Source organism: Onychomys torridus, chromosome 8 (genome assembly GCF_903995425.1).
Source record: "Onychomys torridus chromosome 8, mOncTor1.1, whole genome shotgun sequence".
NCBI classification, from domain to species: domain Eukaryota; kingdom Metazoa; phylum Chordata; class Mammalia; order Rodentia; family Cricetidae; genus Onychomys; species Onychomys torridus.
In genome coordinates, this window is record NC_050450.1 from 71203706 (window position 1) to 71223789 (window position 20084).

The 20084-nt window shown below is 47.6% G+C and overlaps 1 protein-coding gene across 3 annotated transcripts in view; it reads left to right on the forward strand.

Moving 5' to 3' along the window:
• Positions 1 to 2446: 2446 nt before the first annotated feature.
• Unc45b (unc-45 myosin chaperone B) overlaps positions 2447 to 20084 on the forward strand; it is a 32785-nt gene continuing 15147 nt past the window's right edge. For 2 of the 3 annotated variants that reach the window (XM_036197333.1, XM_036197335.1), the window contains exons 1-9: positions 2901 to 3068; positions 3766 to 3802; positions 4636 to 4811; positions 6786 to 6875; positions 8710 to 8877; positions 9400 to 9568; positions 13776 to 13946; positions 18151 to 18322; positions 19653 to 19953. In XM_036197333.1, coding sequence (XP_036053226.1) covers positions 2901 to 3068; positions 3766 to 3802; positions 4636 to 4811; positions 6786 to 6875; positions 8710 to 8877; positions 9400 to 9568; positions 13776 to 13946; positions 18151 to 18322; positions 19653 to 19953 — 1452 coding nt within the window. Of the gene's footprint in view, positions 2554 to 2900; positions 3069 to 3765; positions 3803 to 4635; positions 4812 to 6785; positions 6876 to 8709; positions 8878 to 9399; positions 9569 to 13775; positions 13947 to 18150; positions 18323 to 19652; positions 19954 to 20084 lie in introns of those variants that run through there. The other variant, XM_036197334.1, reaches the window with a different exon arrangement.

A 20084-nucleotide genomic window follows, 5' to 3' on the forward strand; every position in this document is an offset into this window, starting at 1 on the left:
CAAACTGTGGTTTTTGCATAGGCAGTTTATTCTGTCTGGAACTGTTATTGAGTTGAGTCTCCGCTCCCCTCATGCATAAGTCGAAAGAATACAAAGCCTATACGAAACTAATAAAAGTTAAAGGAGGCCAAAAAGGTAGAGCTCCTAACAGATGGAGTCACTGCCCTCACAAGAGGAAAAGCCTCCAAAGTGCACACCTGGTCCCTCCATTCTCCTTCTCTTTATGTCCACCTCGACCGGGCACACACGGAGGAGAAGCCATGTAAACCCAGAAGATGGCTGTCTGTGAGCAGGGGAGAGCAGCCTCACCAGCAGCCCACCCAACTAGCACCTTGACCTTGTCCTCTCAACTTCAGGGCAGTGAGAAAGTACATGTCTGTTATGAAAGTCTCACCACCTGGGAATTCTGTTGTGACAGTCTCCACAGATCCAGGTAGGAACTAATTCACAGTGTTCATGTCTTGCCTTAAATACACTCATTCATGCATACATTCATTCATCTGACAAAATAAACTGAGCAACTGTTCTCTGCCAGATAGTGTTCTGAGAACTTTCCATAGATTAACTCAATTATCCTTTTTTAAGGAAGCCTTTCCTAGGACGTTGTCTTTCTTGTTTTGTGTTTTCCAAGCATTCTGGCATTCCTCATTGTTGGTCATGTCTCCTGGTGTATAGGAGACACAGAAGAAATGCTTGTGGAATGAACTACTGATTCAGGAATTGAATGTAGGATCCCTTGGTCCAAAAGCTACAGAACCAAAGCGTCTCTGCTGGCAGTGAGATCCTTTGTCACATTGCCTCATTGTTTGGACCACAAATGAGGATCTGGGCTTGGGATCCCATGAGAGCAGGGAATCCATCTACCCACACACTCACCCATTCACCATTTAAAAAATGTGTGTTAACATGGACATGGTGATTCACAGCTCTGGTTCCAGCTGTTCAGGCAGTGAATTGCCAAACTCTAGGAGTTTGAAGACAGTCTGAAGCCAGCTGGGAAAACAAGGTGAGGGAAACAAGAAACAAACTCACATGCTAGGGCTGGGCCTTTTGTTCAATAGGGCAGTGAGACCTGTCCAGGTCACATAGATGTACAATCCATATTCTAAAATCACAGCCCTGCTTGCAGAAGCTACTGTGAGTGCCCCCATTTGCGGCTTTTCTTTGGTATCTTTCAGGCTTGTTTTGAACTATGTGGGAGGTATGGAGAGAATAGAGGTAAGTGGAGCAAACCATAAGAATGAAGGTGTCGGGATGGGGATTAGCTCAGTGGTAGAAGCAAGCACAAGGCCCTGGGTTTGATCCTCAGCTAAAAAACAAACAAACAAACAAACAAAAAACAAAAAAAAACAAAACAAACAAAAAAAAAAGAATGAAGGTGTCATCATCCAGCTAGCCACCCCACCACTATTCATTCATCCATCCATCCATCCATCCATCCATCCATCCATCCATCCATCCATCCATCCATAAAACATGCCCAGGGCACTGTCTGCCAGGCTCCATACCTGGGATGGTGATAGAAGTTCCTGAGCAGCATCCTTGACCTCTATCAGCAGACACTGAAGGAGAGGAGAGTTCTGTCTCTGGGTGAGGACAGCCCTTTAAAGCTGGCTGCCAGTGAGCAAGTAATGCCTGCTCCCAGAGAGACCCCTCTACCATGGTGATTGCTACTTTTGAAGAGGGAGCCTCCTCTTGTCCTGGGAGAGAGATCTGGATCAAAGAAAGGTGGGTGACAGTCCTTGAGCTCAGGGGATTCCAGGTGTGACTTAGTCGTTGCCCAGGGAGAATGAAATCTGATGGAGAGGAAGAGAGCCCACATCCAAGGGAGTCACAGTCAGATGGAGAGCTGAGTATATTCATCAACACAGACAGGGAGAGATAGGAAATAATCGAGCTCAAACAGCAGCCCACCCGTACACACCAAGTCAGCAAGTCCTGCTGGGCTTTCCAAAAACAGGTTCTTTAGAGCAGGGGTGTTGTGAACAAGTATGAAGAGAAGAGAAGAAAGGATTGTCCTCCACTCTGCTCTCCTCCTCCCTCCACAGAGGCATTTCTGGAAGTCTCCAGAGGGACCTGGGCAGCTGCTGTGTGTCTAAGTCTATCAGCCCCTCAGCTGTCACTCTGCTCCCAAAATAGCATTCGTGGGGGGAGGGTTGTTTATCTGGGATGGAGGTGGGGAAGGGGTGTTATAAGTTTGCCTAGGCAGGGCAGGTCTCTCAATTCCTGTCTCTTCTGGATCTTTCTCCCACACTTGGAGGTGTGAGTCCAAAGTCTTGCAGGACTGCCCCTAAGTGGAGTGGGTGCTCAAGAGCCAGAGGGTAGTAGTCATCTCTTCCATGTGGTCATGGATGTCCAGTCCAGGCAGGGGGAGGGCCCTGTATCAATGACAGCTTCCAGGAGCACCTGCCCCTGTGGCCAAATATAGTCTGGAGTCAGTGGCTGGGGTGATAAAGTCTGCAGGGTGGGGGCTGGGAGCTGCAGACAGAAGCTGGCTGAGGTGGGCCACAGAGCTCAGGAGCAGTACCTAGGAGGAGGCATCCCTGGGAGACTGTGAGTTGGCTGGGAGACTGGGCAAGGAGAAGGACCCAAGGACTTTAGGTCTGCAGGGAAGTGTGGGCCTTTGGGAAGGTGGGGGACCCCTGGCTGAAAGAGACAGAGAAGGAAGCACATGGACTCTGACAACCCTCTCAGTGGGGGGTCAAGCTCCAAGCAAATACCAATGTCCTTTGTGGGGGTCAGTGGATTTGGGAGTGCTGGAGCAGATCCTTTCCAGGCAGAATCCCCCCCCCACCCTTCACGGTGGAGAGGGAAACGTGGGGCTCTGGCTATCAGGCTAATAGTCGTGCCCTGGGTATCCAGCAAGAGGCTGACCAAACAGGGCTTCCGGTATCCCACAGATGGCAGAGGCAGAAGCCGCACAGCTGAAGGAGGACGGAAACCAACATTTTCAGCGTCAGGACTACAAGGCGGCCACCAAGAGCTACAGCCAGGCCCTGAAGCTGACCAAGGACAAGGCCCTGATGGCCACACTCTACCGGAACCGGGCAGCCTGTGGCTTGAAAATGGTCTGGGGACAGGACAGCTTGGGTGGGCTGAGGGCAGTTAAGGCTGGAAACGAGATCGTGATGGTCTGATAGAAATGAGCCATCATTCTCTCACTAGGCCGTCTTGACCCCCTGAGTTGGAAACTGTGCTCTGACTGCCCAGGCCAGTGCTCTGGAGAAGCAGAAATCCACCAGTCACAGTTGGTATCGGTGCTTTTCATATGTTGGGCCATTCCGTCGAAGAATAGCCCTTGTCACAGTCCTTCTTATCATTTCCATATTGTAGTCAAGGAACCCGCCGGCCGGGCGGTGGTGGCACACGCCTTTAATCCCAGCACTCTCGAAGCAGAGGCAGGCGGATCTTGTGAGTTCAAGGCCAGCCTGGTCTACAGAGTGAGATCCAGGACTGGCAACAAAACTACACAGAGAAACCCTGTCTCAAAACAAAACAAAACAAAAAAAACCCAAAACCCCAAAAAAGAAACCCAAGGTTCAGAGAGCATGAATAGCTTGGCCAAACTTTGCCAGGAGGAGCCAGCATTTAAACCTGGGGGTGGCCTGATGCCAAGGCCTGCGCTCTTCTGTACCAAGCATGGAGTGTGTCCTGGGCCTCTGATAACCTGTAGTTCTCCAGCTAACTTCTCCCTTCACTTAGAGGACACTGGTTGTCTCTGCACTGGGTCCCTCACTAATGGAGTCTCTCGTTCTTGTTTCTCAGGAGAGCTATGCCCAGGCAGCTTCAGATGCTTCCAGAGGTGAGCTCCACACTTTCCCTTCACCCTGCATGGCTGCCCAGGAGTGTGCTATGGCAGTCTGTGGGTTCTGAAGGCCAAGGGCCAGCTGGAGAAGGGAAGGAAACACCTGGCGATATTTAGCTCAGGGAAGGCAGCTACCGGGTGGGATAGAGAGGGATTAGTTTCACCTTGGGGGCTCCAGGGCCAGACTTGGGGTCAAAGGACAAAAGGACAGGGAAGAGTTTGGATAGGAATAGGGAAAAGTTTTTTTTTAATTTTTTAAAAGATATATTTATGTAGGGGTTGGGGATTTAGCTCAGTGGTAGAGTGCTTGCCTAGCAAGCACAAGGCCCTGGGTTTGATCTTCAGCTCTTAAAAAAAAATTATTTATTTATTATATATACAGAAGAGGGCACCTGATCTCGTTACAGATGGTTGTGAGCCACCATGTGGTTGCTGGGAATTGAACTCAGGACCTCTGGAAGAACAGTCCATGTTCTTAACCTCTAAGCCATCTCTCTAGCCCAGGAAAAGTTTTTGGTGAAGTTTCTTGGCTGCCTCAGAAAGGAGGAGGAACACTCTATTTCTGGAGATATACAAGCTTCCTGTAGTAGAGGAAGCCTTGGGAATCAGATAGAAGTTGGGGGGTGTGTGCTGGTGGGTGCAGGGGGAGAGGACTTTAAAGCTTTCTGCCCACCTTGAGACTCTATGGATCTTTCTCCCTATCAAAATGATGGTATGAGCCAGATAGTTCAAATGGGCATCTCTAAGGAAGATATCCTCCCTGAGCAGTGGAATAGTGAGAGCAGTCTGTAGCCCAGTCCCCTGAGGATCTGCCTGTCTCCTGTCTGCAGCCATTGACATCAACTCTGCTGACATCAAAGCTTTGTATCGGCGATGCCAGGCACTCGAGCATCTGGGCAAATTGGACCAGGCATTCAAGGATGTGCAGCGCTGTGCTACCCTAGAGCCGAGGAACCAGAACTTCCAGGAGACACTGCGGAGACTCAACACCAGCATCCAGGAGCAGGTAAACCAGGCCCTTCCACGGAGCCTTGGCTGCTTCCATACCATCCATAGCGGAAAATGGGCTAGGGAGGTTGAGATGGGATGACAGAGTCAGCCCTGCCTTTTCAACTGTGAGCGGGAGGCAGCATGGAACATGGGTAGTGTCCATTGAACAGCCGGGCAAGTACCTGTGAGAGATGGAGAGAGCTGTGGTGCTGGGTGAGGGCATAATCTACTCACAGCCACTGTTCTTTTAAATTTCAGATGGAAATTTTAAACGGGAATCATAATCACCTATCGAGTCTGCATTGTGACTTTAGGGGGACAAAGATAGTCTGGAATCTGTTGCTAGAGTTTTTCTCTCTGGGTCCCGCCAAGCCTTGGCAGTCCCATAACCCACTTATAAAATAAACAGACAGACACTTATATTATTTAAACTGCTTGGCCATTAGCTCAGGCCTACCATTGTCTAGCTCTTACTCTTATACTCAGCCCATTTTTGTTAATCTATATGTCGCCACGTGTTCCATAGCTTTATCTGCTTCCTTTACATCAAGCTCCCTGGACGGCAGGCTGGCGTCTCTTCCTCTCTGCCTTCCTGTTCTCTAAATTCTCTCTGCTAGTCCCACCTATACTTCCTGCCTGGCTACTGGCCAATCAGTGTTTTATTTATCAATCAGTTATCCACAGCAGGAATCCTTGGGAATCAGGGAGACTGATGAGGGACAGAAGGTCAGAGTCTATGGGAACATGAGATCTTTGCTAGGAATATGGACAAGGCGCGGAGAGCCGGAGCCAGAGAAGAGGAGCCCTCCATCCTCCTCACTGGCTCAGCTACTACTGACTTCTTTCTGATTGTCCCCTAGATGTCTCAGCTTCCTCCTGTAAGAAGAGGAAGGCAATAGCTCATTCAGCCATCTGCTCCAAGACTCAGTAACTCCTGTGTGTCTGGAGCAGCCTGTGGCTGGACCATGGCACACTGTCCAGAGTTCAGACTCAGTGCTGGGGGAGTGGAAAAGAGGAGGAGTCGAGAAAAGGTGTGGGTAAAGGAGGAGCCTGCCCAGGCAGGCAGGGGTGAGGGGCAGCAGCTCACAGCTATAGGAAGCACAGAAGGAGCTGGCCAGATGATCATTTAAGCCACATTGTGAAAGATCCAGAGTGGCATAGGGTGGGACGTGTGAGGGTCCAGACCCCTAGACAGAGTGCTTTCCACTTCCTTGGTGGGGTGCTGGAAAGCCACTCACGTTTTATGAGCCTGGGCGTAAATTTCTACTTTAGGTTCCACTTAAACATCTGGTAGTTGATTGTCTGTAAGATTCTACAACTGGGTTGATGTCTTCCAAGGATAGTGTGATGATTATATACGATAATGACTGGAACTAACTGGACTGAGAGCTTTGTGGATCAAAGAATTGATTTTGTTCACCTTGCTTTCTTTTCTTTTCTTTCTTTCTTTCGTTTTTGAAACCGGGTTTTTCTATATATTTCTGGCTGTTCTGGAACTCACTATGTAGACCAGGCTGGCCTTGAACTCAGAGATCCACCTGCCTCTGCTTCCCAAGTGCTGGGATTAAAGTAGTGTGCCACCATCCCAGCTCCTTGTTCACATTTCTATCCCTGACATCTAGAACAGTGTCTGGCATAAAGTGGTTATTCGGTTAACACTAAAATTAGTATTAGCATCCTCGTTATTATTAATTGTTATTGTTATGGGTGGGCTGTGTGGAGGTTAGAGGAGGTAGAGGTTGGCTCCCCGCCCCCTCTGACCTTTATGAGGGTTTTGCAGATCGCCTCAGGTCTTCCAGCTTGCTCTGTAAATGCCTTTACCAGCTGAGACATTTCACTAGCCTTAGTTACCATTTGCTCAGTGAATAAATGAATGGATAGGCTGGGGTCCAGAGTAGATCTAATATTTTCTGAGTTGCATATCTGAAGAGTAAACAGAAAATGTGGACCAGCTGCCTGCCTCTCTCAGGGATCCTTCCTCTCTCTTCAGCTCCGTGTTCAGTTTTCCACAGACTCCAGGGTACAAACGATGTTTGAAATTCTTCTGAATGAAAACAGCGAAGCTGATAAGCGGGAGAAGGTGAGTGATGCCCCATGCTTGTCAGCAGAGGGCGCTCTCAGCCCGCAGCTCCCGACAAGCGAGTCCTGGGCCTGGGAGGTAATAGGGCGGTGTCATGAATGTGGCGAAAAATTGGCTCCCATTTTAATGTTAATGTTAAAAATAATATTAATCCCATTAGAAAACAGCACTAACCATAAGAAGGGCCAAGGTTGGGGTGAAATCACTGAGGCGAGTGGAACTGCAGGGTCGGATGACATCTTTTTTATCAGATATTTTGTTCAATGTGGAATTTTTGGCCTTTGATTTTTGATTAAAAGTATTTCATTAAACGTAACTTATCTGGATATTGGGCTTTTTGTTGCCTCTTAAAATTTTGTACCTACAGGAAATACCTAACTTGACTCACTATAGTTTTGGTCCCAAGAAACACTAACACATTCAAATAATTCTTTGTCTCATTTAGAAATACTGCAGGTTTGGGGATTTAGCTCAGTGGTATAGTGCTTACCTAGCAAGTGCAAGGCCCTGGGTTCGATCCTTAACTGGAAAAAAAAAAAAAAGAAAAAGAAACACTGCAAAGAGATCATGCTGACATTAAAAAATATTAAAGTATTTACTGGTAACAGTCATTCTTTTTTTTTTAAGACAATGTTTCTCTGTGTAGCAGCTCTGGCTGTCCTGGAACTCGCTTTGTAGACCAGGCTGGCCTTGAACTCACAGAGATCCTCCTGCCTCTGCCTCGGTGCCTCTTTGTTCAGAGTGCTGGGATTACAGGTGTGTGCCATAACTCTCCACTGGCAACAGTCATCTTAACCAAATCTTTTTCTCCTTCTCATGTTTCTTTCTGGTCCTTGAGTGAACATTTGAATGTTTTGCCCGTATTTATGTAAGAGCTTGGCCGATGATGCCTGTGAGGAAGGGCGGTGTATTAGTTCTGTGGTCAGTGAATTCACATGATATAAAAATGTACTTTACAACTCTCTGAGGACCTAATGAGTCGTCCTGGGTAAAGCAGCTTTGCCTGGAGAAGCACAAAGCCCTAAGCTGATAGCAGTGTTCAGGTCACGCTTACCTGACATTTGGGCCGCCTACCTCTCCTGCTCTTTTCTCAGCTGTGGATTCTCCGGCTCTCCTCCTCCCTTGCATTGGGGCCTTTGAAGGCTCACGTATCTCAAGTGGGAAGATAGCAGAGTGAGAAAGAGATGTGGTGGCTTCCCAGTCCTTTAGCTCAACCGCCTCATTTTTTAGATGAGGTATCTGGGGGCTCAGAGAGGTGTTCTGACTGGAGCCAGTCAGTAACAGAACCTGAACTCAAAGCCACGGGCTTTTGAGTCCTGTTTAGTGCACTTTGTGCCCACCATCTTCCACCTTCCCAGAACCCCACAGCGTCAGATTCCCTAGAACAGGAAAACAAAACACGTGATAGCCATGTTAAAAGAAAATGATTTCAACGTGTAAAAAACTTTCATGTTTCCATCTTTTTCTATCCCTTCTCCATTCATAGCAAACATAGTTTTAACACCACCACACACTATGTGTATCTATGACCCCAGTTCCACCTGTCAGCATCGTTTCAGGTGACTTTGTTGTATCTGTGGCCTCCCTCGCTGACTGTGGCATATTTCACCAAGTTGATCCTTATGCAAATTGCTTTGATGATGATGATGTTATTATTATTGTTATTATTATTATTATGTTCTTAGGCTGTTTCCAGGAGTAGGTAGGGCTGTAAGAGGACAGAATATACCAATGTTCTGAAGATGCAGTTGGTTCTCTCCCCTGCCCTAGGTTCATGGTCAAGGAAGGCCTCTATCCACTTCCTGACAACAAGCATTTATTGCTTCTCCTTCAGGCTGCCAACAACCTCATTGTCCTGGGGCGTGAAGAAGCAGGGGCCGAGAGGATCTTCCAGAGCAATGGGGTGGGCCTACTGCTGCAGCTGATGGACACCAAGAGGCCCGAGCTGGTGCTAGCTGCAGTGCGGACCTTGTCTGGCATGTGCAGTGGGCACCGTGCTAGGGTGAGGGCCTGGGGATTGGGACAGGTGGTGAGGGTGGCAGCGGGTCCAAGGAGGCAGAGGGTGGGGGGCACACAGTCAGGGCTGTGGCTGGCATGAATAGAACCTGAGATAGAGCCTAAAGGGTCCCCTGCCTCCCAGCCTGGATCATATGAATCATGGCACAAGAGTGCTCCAGGCCCTTTCCCTGCTCGCTTGGAAGTGGGCTTGATGGAAGCAAAGGTATTGTTGAAAGTGGATTACAGGAAGAGCTGAATTCAAAGCCTTGTCATGTATGATTCTTCATACTCAGCCTTAAAGTTCAGTGTGTCTTCTACACTTACAGCTTGATGAGTCTTACCACGCACACAGACTCAATGCCCCCAGGACTCCAGGATGGGGTGACATAGCTCAGAGTCTCCCAGCCTGTGAGCCCCGCTTCCCTAAAGCATGAAGTAGATCAGACAGTCACCACCCACCTTCTAACCTGGGTGTCAAGCAGGAGGGAGGAGCAGGGCTGCTGACTCTGTTCCTGCTGGGGTCTAGGCCACAGCGATCCTGCACACAGTCCGCATAGACAGAATCTGCAGCCTCATGGCCACGGAGAATGAAGAGATGTCCCTGGCTGTCTGCAACCTGCTCCAGGCCATCATTGACTCCCTGTCTGGGGAGGACAAGCGAGAACATCGAGGGAAAGAGGAGGCCTTGGTTCTAGGTAGGAGATATTCTTCAGTTCTGGTTCATGTGGACTCCAAGACAGAGCCAGTCAGCACCTCACGATGGCTTCTCCTGTGTGCAGAGGTGGCCTGGTTTGATTTTAGTGTGTGTCTCTGGTTCATAAGGGTGAAAGTGGCCTAAGTTACTGAGTATGGAGTTGTTAGTTTGTCCACCTTGGAAGGTGCTGTGGTAGGTGGTGGCAGTGGTTTATACTAGTGTGACTCTGTTCAATGCCACTCAATTTTACCCTTAAAAATAGTTAAAGTGGTAAATTTTATGCTATGCACACTTTATCATAGTGTAACGGATGCTCACGGGGAGACTTGGAAAGATACAGAAATCTGTAAGAAGGAAAAGTATTCTCCCACACCAAACCCTGACTCGTTCAGATAGTCCACGGGATCCCTCTTGTCTTTTCTTACCCATGTCAATATATTTACATAAACTCCATTAAACATTGGAAGTCTGCTGTAGGTCTTTTTAAATTGTCTTCCCGAGCAAGATCAACATTATATGCACTGTGGTTGGAATGTGACATGTCCCCCACAGGTTCGTGCGTCTGCACATTTGCTGTCTGGTTGGTGGAGCTGTTTTGGGAAGTTATGGAACCTTTAGGAGATGGGGCCTCAGTGAAGAAAGTGGGTCATGGAGGGTGGGTCTTGAGGTTGTCTAGCTGTTTCTCTGTCTTTCTTGTCTATGTGTTCCCATCCACTCAGTGAGCCCCCTGCTTGCTTCCTCTCCTGAGGCCATGAGCCACTTTTACAATGCTCTTCCTCCCACCATGAGCCAAAATATACCCTTTTTTCCCACTTCCTTTGCCAGGTGTTCTGACCCAGTTATGAGAAAAGTGATTGATGTACACATAGTTTAATATTCTTCTTTCTTTTTAGGGAGGGCCTCTCTGTGTAGTCCATGCTGTCCTGAACCCCCATCCTCCATCCTCAGCCTCCCAAGTACTGGCAGTGCAGATGTGCACCACCAAGCCCAGCTCATTTAATTTTTTAAAAAGAGATTTTTATTTATTTATTATGTACATAATATTCTGCCTTCATGCCAGAAGAGGGCACGAGATCTCGTTATAGATGGTTGTGAGCCACCGTGTGAATTGAACTTAGGACCTCTGAAAGAACAGCCAGTGTTCTTAACCTCTGAGCCATCTCTCCAGCCCTACCCCCCTTTAATGTTCTTAAAAATTATTTCAATAAATTTTTTTTTTTCTAAAACAAGGTTTCTCTTTATGACCCTGGGTGTTCCAGAGCTCACTATGTAAACCGGGCTGACCTTGAACTCAGAGATTTACCTGTTTCTGCCTCGTGGGTTCTGAGATTAAAGGTGTGAGCCACAACACCTTTCTGATTCCTTTCTGAGAGGAACAGTAGTTTGCGCTCTTGTTATCAAACTCAGGTCTGGAAACCAGAAGCTCCATTCCTCGCAGTGCTGAGGAGAAAGGAAGGCTTTCTTCAGGGGCCAAAGAGTAGAAATTTGCTTCTTCATGCCAAGGGTGCTGAGGGTGGCTAGGTATGAGGTGAAAACAGTGAGGAAGAGAGAGAGAGCAATGGAGGGATGCGATATTCATGCCCCTGAGAATAGGTGGCATGGACTTTTCACTCTTTCATGGTCTGGTGTCTCTCATCACAGCAGCCAGGAGATGTCTTCAGCTTTGACCAGGGAAGTCTACGCAAAGTCCAGGAAGTCCGGGCTATCACTACTGTTGGGGCATCATTGCTTCTCTTGTTTGTAAAGAGGTTTGGGGGTGATGCAGTGCTGGGAATTGAACCTAGGGTCTCATGTTTACTAAGCAAGAACTGTCTTACTGAACCATGTACCAGAGTCCCTGGTGTATTTTTTTGTTTGTTTTTGTTTTTCTTCCTTTCTTTTCTTTTCTTTTTCTTTTTTTTTTTTTTTTGGAGCTGAGGATTGAACCCCGGGCCTTGTGCTTGCTAGGCAAGCGTTCTACCACTTAGCTAAATTCCCAACCCCTGTTTTTGTTTTTCAAGACAGGGTTTCTCTGTGTAGCTTTGGTGCCTGTCCTGGGAACTCTCTCTGTAGACCAGGCTGGCCTCAAACTCACAGAGATGCGCCTGCCTCTGCCTCCTGAGTGCTGGGATTAAAGGCGTGTGCCACTGCCCAGCCCCTGGTGTATTATTATTATTTTTTAAAGATTTATTTATTTATTATGTATACAGCATGTATGACTGCAGGCCAGAAGAGGGCACCAGATCTCATTAAAGATGGTTATAATCTACCATGTGGTTGCTGGGAATTGAACTCAGGACCTCTGGAAGAGCAGTCAGTGCTCTTAACCTTTGAGCCATCTCTCCAGCCCCATCCCTGGTGTATTATTAATACTCACCTTTTAGGGCCTGCGTTCTTGATTGGCCCTAACTTACTACTGTAATAGCCAAAGAGTTGCTTGTCTTTTCTGAGCCAGACTTTTTTAGAAGGTCCAAGATGGCTTCACTTGGATAGTTGCTGGTTAGCTGGAGAGGTTGCTCAGAAGCCTTGATATTTTCCTCCATTGCCTCTCTCATGGATATCTTGGATTTCTATATGATAGGACAGTTGGATTATAAATGGGCCAGCTCAGGGAGTAAGTGCTTTGTAAACCTCTGGTTGTGACAAGTCACATGACCAACTCAGAGCTAGTGTGGGAGAGGGACCACTTAAGACAAGAATGAGCTGCTATTTCAGGACCCATCTGTCTGCAGACAAATTACAGTGTCATCTTGGCCTCTCCTTCCCCATGTGGCACAGTCCCTTCCTCGGCCACTGATCTGACACAGTGTAGAGACCTTCACTACTTGTCTGTCTTTGTACTCTGTTCAAAAATCACTAACATCTTTCTAAGTTTCAGGAAGTTGGTCAGAACAGAGTCAGGAAGAGGCTTTGCTCTTTAACATTTATCTACCCCTGGACAGGGGAGTCCTGGCATCAGCACGTCTGAATCTGCATGAAGTGAATCGTCTGAACGAAGTATACACGTTCTTCCTGGAAAACATTTTTTAGATTTATTTGTTTTATTTTATGTGTGTGGATGCTTTGACTACATGTATGTATATGTACCATGTATGTGCCTGGTGCCTGTGGAAGTCAGAAGAGGGCATTGGATCCCCTGGAACTAGAGTTACAGATGTTTGTGAGGCATTCTGTGGGTGCTCAGAAACTCCAGGTTCCTCTTTAAGAGCATCCAGTTCTCCTAATGCCAGCCCCCTGGAAGATATCTTAAAAAAGAAAAGTTTATAAGCGGGGTGGTGGTGGCACACCTTGAATCCTAGCACTCGGGAGGCAAAGGCAGGTGAATCTCTGAGTTCCAGACCAGACTGATCTACAGAGAAAGTTCCAGAACAGCCAGGGTTACCCAGAGAAACTCTGTCTTGAAAAAAAAGCAACAAAAAAAAAAAAAAAAAGAAAAAGAAAAGAAAGGAAGAAAAAAGAAAAAAAAGTTAATTAAAATCATATAAACTGTCCCTGCCAGTCATTTCCAGGCAATAAGGGGCTTTCCAAGAGTAGGAGCTGTTTGAAGACAAAGGGGATATTGGAGGAGACAATATTCTATGGCCAGAGTGACTCTTGAGGATGTTACTTAGGGATTGCTTTTGTGTGGAGGAGTGAGAGAGGAGCAGCACTGTCTTGGGAAATTCCTATGCTTGGTGTACCAGTTACTTTTGCATGACCAAGACCCTAACATCGGACGATGGCTTAAGGAAGGATCTATTTTGCTCACATGCTCAGAAGATTTATGGCATGGTTGCTTGGTGTCATGCACTTGGAAGAGCACCAGGCATCATGCTGTGGGAATAGGCGTAGGAGGAGGCCTCCTCATGGTTTACAGAAAGGGGAAGGGAGAGGACAGGAAGAGGGAGAGTGAGGGAAGAGGAGGAGAAGGAAGAGGAGGAGGAGGAAGGAGAGAGATGAGAGGCACCACCTGGGTCAAGAAACAGCTCTCAAGGATCTGTCCCAAGTGACTGCCTTCCTTCAATCGGACCCCACCTCCTCTAGTTTCCAGAACCCCTCCAAATAGCACCATTAACTGACAAGCATTCCGCATAGGAGCCTGTCAGGAGGATGTTTCATATTCAAACTGTAACACTCAGAAAACAGTGGGGTTAGTCCTTCCAGAATCCTTCTAGAAGTTTCTGCCATTCTTGATCCTCTCTCTGTGAAATTTTCTTTGTCTCTACTTGCTCTTTTCCTTTGTTCTTCAGATACCAAGAAGGACCTGAAGCAGATAACCAGTCACCTGCTGGACATGCTGGTCAGTAAGAAGGTATCTGGGCAAGGCAGAGACCAGGCACTGAATCTGCTCAATAAGAACGTCCCCAGGAAGGACCTGTCCATTCATGACAACTCACGCACCATCTATGTCGTAGATAACGGTGAGGTGGGGAATGGAGGGACTTGAGGTTCAGTCACACCATTAGGGTAGGCTCAGGACACTTGTCTCTGTGTAGAGAGAAGAGGGAGGTTAGTGTCTGGAGAGTTTATTCAGTCCCAACTAAAGGAGGTGGCAGGCGTGGGTGCATTAGGATCCCCTAGGGGCTATTGAAGTGATTAAGGCTCTGAATAAGGGGCAAGAGAGTTAGCACCCTAAAACATTGGGTAGAGCCACCTAAAAGACAGGGTTAAATGCTTGTAACAAACAGGACTCTACCAACCATGGGGTGACATGCCTGAAGTCTCATGGTTGGTAAAATCCTTAACAGGCCTTCCAAAGGGGAGAAGATGATGATGTCACATGTACTTTATAGCAAGCAAAGTGGAAATGCCCTAGCAGATAGTCGCTAAGTGCAAGTGTGAGTTGGATCCTGAATCAACTCTGTCTGTGCAGGAAAGACACCGTGACTTTAGAATCTGCTGTGGTTAATTCTCCCACAGGTTTTTATGACATATAGCTTATGACTTGTTCTAAAAGGCCCAAGTCAACTTCCATTAGATATTGTTCTCCCCATGTACCCACCCAACACAGTGCACATGCAATTACTTCAGTTTTAACACTAGACCCTAGTGTCTAAGGACAGTTGTCATGCTCCCCTACCCCAGCTGGTCTCTGCATATATTTTGAAAGCTGAGCAGCAACAGTGATCCCCTCTCTGCACTAGGATCAAGTACGTGGTTTATGGGATGGAGTAGGTGGGGAAGAACATTTTTTTATTCTCTTCCATGGTTGGAAGGCACTGAACTGACTAGCACTCAGAGGAGAACAAAATGGATTTAGAAACCCTGATAGGCCAGTGCAAAGCTGCAGCCTGAGACAGGGCAAGGAGGGTGTTGTGTGTGTAGCTCTGACAGAGCTAAGGAGGGTGTTGTGAGGGGATCAAACCTGAATGTAAGTTCCTGGCTTAGGGAAGAGGCAAAGACTGACCAGGGGGAGGCCCTGAGTCATCTAACAAAAGAGAAGCCATAGGGGTCCATAGGCAGGATGGAAGGGAAAAGTAAGAGGAGAATTTAGGGAGGGGGTGGAGCAGGTGCATTGTGGGGAGGTCTTTTTTTTTTTTTTTTTTTTTAAATTTTAGCGACTTTTATTAATTTTTCCTATTTCCAAAGAAAGGCTTTCTGTATAACATTTCATCATTACAGCATAAGAGAATTCCTCTAGAGAATTGAATAACTAAATCATCTGGGTAAAAAGCTATATAAACTCTTGAAGGCATCCACAACATCCCTTGATAACCCGTTCCAAGGCTGCACTATTTCATATCACATACTGCAATATAAAATAGATATGATAAGGGCAAGGAGAGGAAACACACTTCGAGCTAAGTGTGAAGGCTCATCTAAGTCCCAATGGTCATGTTGCTGAGAAGGCAAAATCACGTCCAAATGGTGTGACATACTCTGAGCAAGCTTCATTCAGAAACATGGGGAAAAGGAAATTTCTTGTTTTAAGAGTCTACCAGAAGGTGTTAAAATGGTCAAAAAACAGAGCTAAAATATAAAAATGAACAGCCCTTGAAGTATCCAACTTATTGTCAATTAAAGAAGACACTATTTACTTTTTTAAAAAATCTTTTTGATATTTTATAAAAGTTTTCCTTATTAGAGATAGCAGTACAGACATGCTATGCCGGTTGTGGTGGGGAGGTCTTTGCAAGCCAGGCTGCAGTGTCTTGCCAGGCCCTACCTTAGCAAACCCTAGTGTGTGTGTGTGTGTGTGTGTGTGTGTGTGTGTGTGTGTGTGTGTGTGTGATGTAATAAGAAATACGTGTCTGGGGGCTGGAGAGATGGCTCAGTGGTTAAGAACAGTGTCTGCTCTTCCAGAGGACCCGGGTTCAATTCCCAGCACCCACATGGCAGCTCACAACTGTCTGTGACTCCAGTCCCAGGGGAACCAACACCCTCACACTGATATACATGCAGGCAAAACACCAATGCACATAAAATTAAAAAAAAAAAAAAAAGAAATACATGCCTGGTTTCTGCACCCTCCTGGCACATAATTCATGAAACTGTCGTTCATACTCACTAAGCATCTTTTAGACGCTGAGGAGACTAGTGGCTGGGGTGCCTGTTGGGAGCCTGGAGGGAGAAAAAGGAGGTTTCAGGGAAGCGAGCCATGTGGTTCGAGACTGGAGACTCTTTCTACGCTCTGCCCATCTGCGTCTTCAACCTCAAGCTCTGAACTTAGCGGGAGGGAGGGAGCCAGAGACCGAGGTAATCGCTAACAGATAGTGACGATTAATCATGTCTACATCATGAAGCCTCCATTTCAACAAAGCAAAATGCAAACCTACCCCTAATTGAGAAGGGTCAGAACTGATGGCCTAGTAGGTAAACTGTTCTCCTGAGTTCCATGAGCCATTTTCACGCACTATTGACCTGGCAAGGCGACCCCAAGGTCCCCTGTTTGTAGGCATATTGAGCAGAGGATCAGGGAAAGCTGGGACCCAGCCCTTGGGCCTGCAGTGCAGGCCATCTCATGGGACTGAGCACTCAGTCTGAGGGGTCTGTGCCAATCCCTGGGTAGTGTCAGAGTTGAGTTGCAGGAAATGGAGGCTTTCCTTAAGATGGTAAAATATACCCAGTATCACATTGCTGTCAGTCACTTTCAGTTCCCTCCCAGCACCCAGAACCCCCCACCTCCTGCATTTCCTCTGACTGATGTCACTGATAGCTCTGCACCTCCAAGCTACCTCTGACATTAGATGTCCCAGAGGCTACATGGCTCAACAGTTAATATGGCGGGCTTGACATCAGACATCATGGGAAGGTGTCCTCTCTGTGTGTCACTTGGCTGACTCTAAGATCACAAGTGGCATCCTTGTCTTCTCCAAGTCTGAAAGATGGAACTGGTTGCTAAGAAGTAGGGTGGTTGTTAGGGTCAGCTCAGGGAACATGCACAAGCCTCTTGGCACTAAGGAAATGCTCAGAACAGTCTGCCCCTCACCGTTTGGGGACATGGGAGTCAAATCAGGGCCTTTCCTATGCTAGGGAAGCACCCTCTGTCACTGAGCTCTGTCCTCATCTCCAGTTGCCTCATTTGCACCATTAGCGTGCAGTACCTGTAGACCCTTCCTGCCAGGCTTACACACTCATTTTCCACACTGTGATGAAGGTAGGATAGATAGGGGGCTTGGTTATTAATCTATTTATTCAACGAACATGTGGATCTTGAATTTAGTCTGGTGGAGGAAGCCACTGAAGGTTCTTCAATAAGAAAGTGAGAAGAGGGGGTTGGGGATTTAGCACAGTGGTAGAGTATTGGTTAAATTATTAAGGCCACTCCACGTAGTTAAAAGGGAGGTTTATTTTGTGGGGTAACTTACAAATGAAGGGGTAGGTTGCAGGGTCTGGCAAGGGTATAGCGCAGTCGGGCGGTGTTCTCTGGAGAACTCTGCTCGGTCTACCTCCAGCGTCCAGAGTCCGGGAACCAAGAGACAGAGCTCTTCCCGATCCTTCGTCTTCCGCTTCCTCCTCTGCCCCGCCTTGTGGGCGTGACCATTACCGAAGCTTCAGTGGGGGTTGGAACTTCCAGGCCAATGCTGGGATGGCTACCCACTACAGTAGAGTGCTTGCCTAGCAAGCGCAAGGCCCTGGGTTCGATCCTCAGCTCCACAAAAAAAAAAAAAAAAAAGAAAGAAAGAAAAAAAAGAAAGTGAGAAGAGATAATGATAATAACTAACAAAGAGATGATAGACATTTGCAGAGTGATCACACCTCTGGATGGGTAGTAGGCCATTTCTGTACATTATCTGACTGAGTCCTCAAGTCTGTAAAATAGGTTTTGCTTTTTCACCTTTGTAAATGGAGAAACTGAGGTCCAGGGAAAAGATAATATGATATGAAGTTGTATATAAGGGAGTTCATACACAATCCAGAAACGGCAGCGCTGGTCTAGACCTCTGAGATGAACTAGTGTTGAGTTTAAGTATAGTGGAAGTAAGGGCCCGACAGCAGGTGGACTGTCCCACAGGTGCAGCGTCAGATGAAAGGCCAGGGCCTCTTGTCCCCTCTCCAGTGTCCTGAACTCTGGAGAGGCCATGTACTGTCTGAAGCCATAGCTGGTCAGGAGCCAGCAATGAGACATTTTTGAGGGGGACAGAGACCCTCAGGAACCTTACTCTTGTTGCTACCACCCCTTAGGTTTGAGGAAGATCCTGAAGGTGGTGGGGCAGGTCCCAGATCTGCCCTCCTGCCTGCCTCTGACTGACAACACCCGAATGCTGGCCTCCATCCTCATCAACAAGCTCTATGATGACCTGCGCTGTGACCCAGAACGCGACCACTTCCGCAAGATTTGCGAGGAGTACATCACGTGAGCTCCCCGAAGGCATTAGCCATCTATGGCTGTGTAGTCACCCCAACCTTCAGTAACTTACAGAAATAATAGTACTCTATTACCCCTCAGTAGGATGGGTACTGGGGTCCTGTGTAGCTGGCTTGGGGTCTCCTATCAAGTCACAGTCATGTTGGCTTGGGCCGCAGCCATCCGATGGCTTGACTGGGGTTAGAAGATATCTCTAGGAGGCTGCACTGACATGGCAGTGCACTGGTCCTGGCTGCTGGTGGAGAACTGCAGTTGCCACCATGTGGACCGTTCCATTGTCTGCTGTAGAGTCTCCTTGCATGTCCGTCCTCCCCACCCCCCCACACCCCCACTGCTTTGATGCAGCTGTTTGACAATTAATTCCAAGGATTCTCCAATCTGTACATGGTCCAGATTTCTGGGACACTACCCATGCCTCAAAGCCTGGGGTGTGGCTTAGGAAGCTTCACCCTGGATGGGTCCTGGGTGGGCAAAAACAACACCTTTATTCTGTGTTCTTTCTCTCTTTCTAGGATGGCATACTATTTTTGTAAGGGAAGAGATAGTTTAGATTTTGTAGGACAAACTCATACATTTGTTTTTGTTTTTTTAGGAAAGGTCTTACTATGTAGCTCTTACTGGCCTAGAACTCTCTATGTAGATCAGGCTGGCCTCTAACTCACAGAGCTCAAGTGTCTCTGTCTCCTGAGTGTTGGGATGAAAGGTGTGAGCCGCCATCCCTGGAAAATTCATACATTGCTCTCACTTGTGTGTTTATTCTTTCGACTGCCAAATATAGAGCTACCCTGAGCTCCTGGGCATGCCAGCTCCCTCTCAGCCCTGTGTTCCTGCTAACTCTGACCTTGGCTCTTGATGCTCCTTGTGGTTCTTGCTTATCTGCCCAAGCTTCAGACTGACCCACTCACCCCGGGAGTCCTTCTGTCCTTGGAGCTTGAGTCTTGGTTCCATAATCCCTAGAAAGAAATCTGGAGCCGGGTGGTGGTGGTGCACGCCTTTAATCCCAGCACTCGGGAGGCAGAGTGAGGTGGACCTCTGTGAATTCAAGGCCAGCCTGGTCTACAGATCGAGGTCCAGGACAGGCTCCAAAGCTACACAGAGAAACCCTGTCTCAAAACAAAACAAACAATCAAAAAAAGAAATAACAGTACTATACTCTGTATTTATAGACCAAAAAGCTGAGACTCAGAAAGGTTCAGTGAATTGCCCAATGGCACACACCTCAGGGGTGGAGGCAAATTCAAACCTCTCCACCCCCCATGTCCTACTCTTTCCACCCCTTTGGACTGATTCTCTTGACCACCGTTTTCCTCTGTTTCAGGAGCAAGTTTGATCCCCAGGACATGGACAAGAATGTGAATGCCATCCAGACAGTGTCAGGGATCTTGCAGGGGCCCTTTGACCTGGGCAATCAACTGCTGGGCATGAAAGGTGTGATGGAGATGATGGTGGCACTGTGTGGCTCTGAGCGTGAGGCAGACCAGCTGGTAGCTGTGGAGGCGCTCATCCATGCCTCCACTAAGCTCAGCCGGGCTACCTTCATCATCACCAATGGTGTGTCGCTTCTCAAGCAGATCTACAAGACCACGAAGAATGAGAAGATCAAGATCCGCACGCTGGTGGTGAGTGGGCCCGGGTGCTGAGTGTCTGGGTCACTAGGATGAATGAGACATGGCTCCCATCCTTGAGGTGGGGGTGTGTCTTAGTTAGGGTTACTGTTGCTGTGATGAAACACCATGACTGAAAAGCAAGC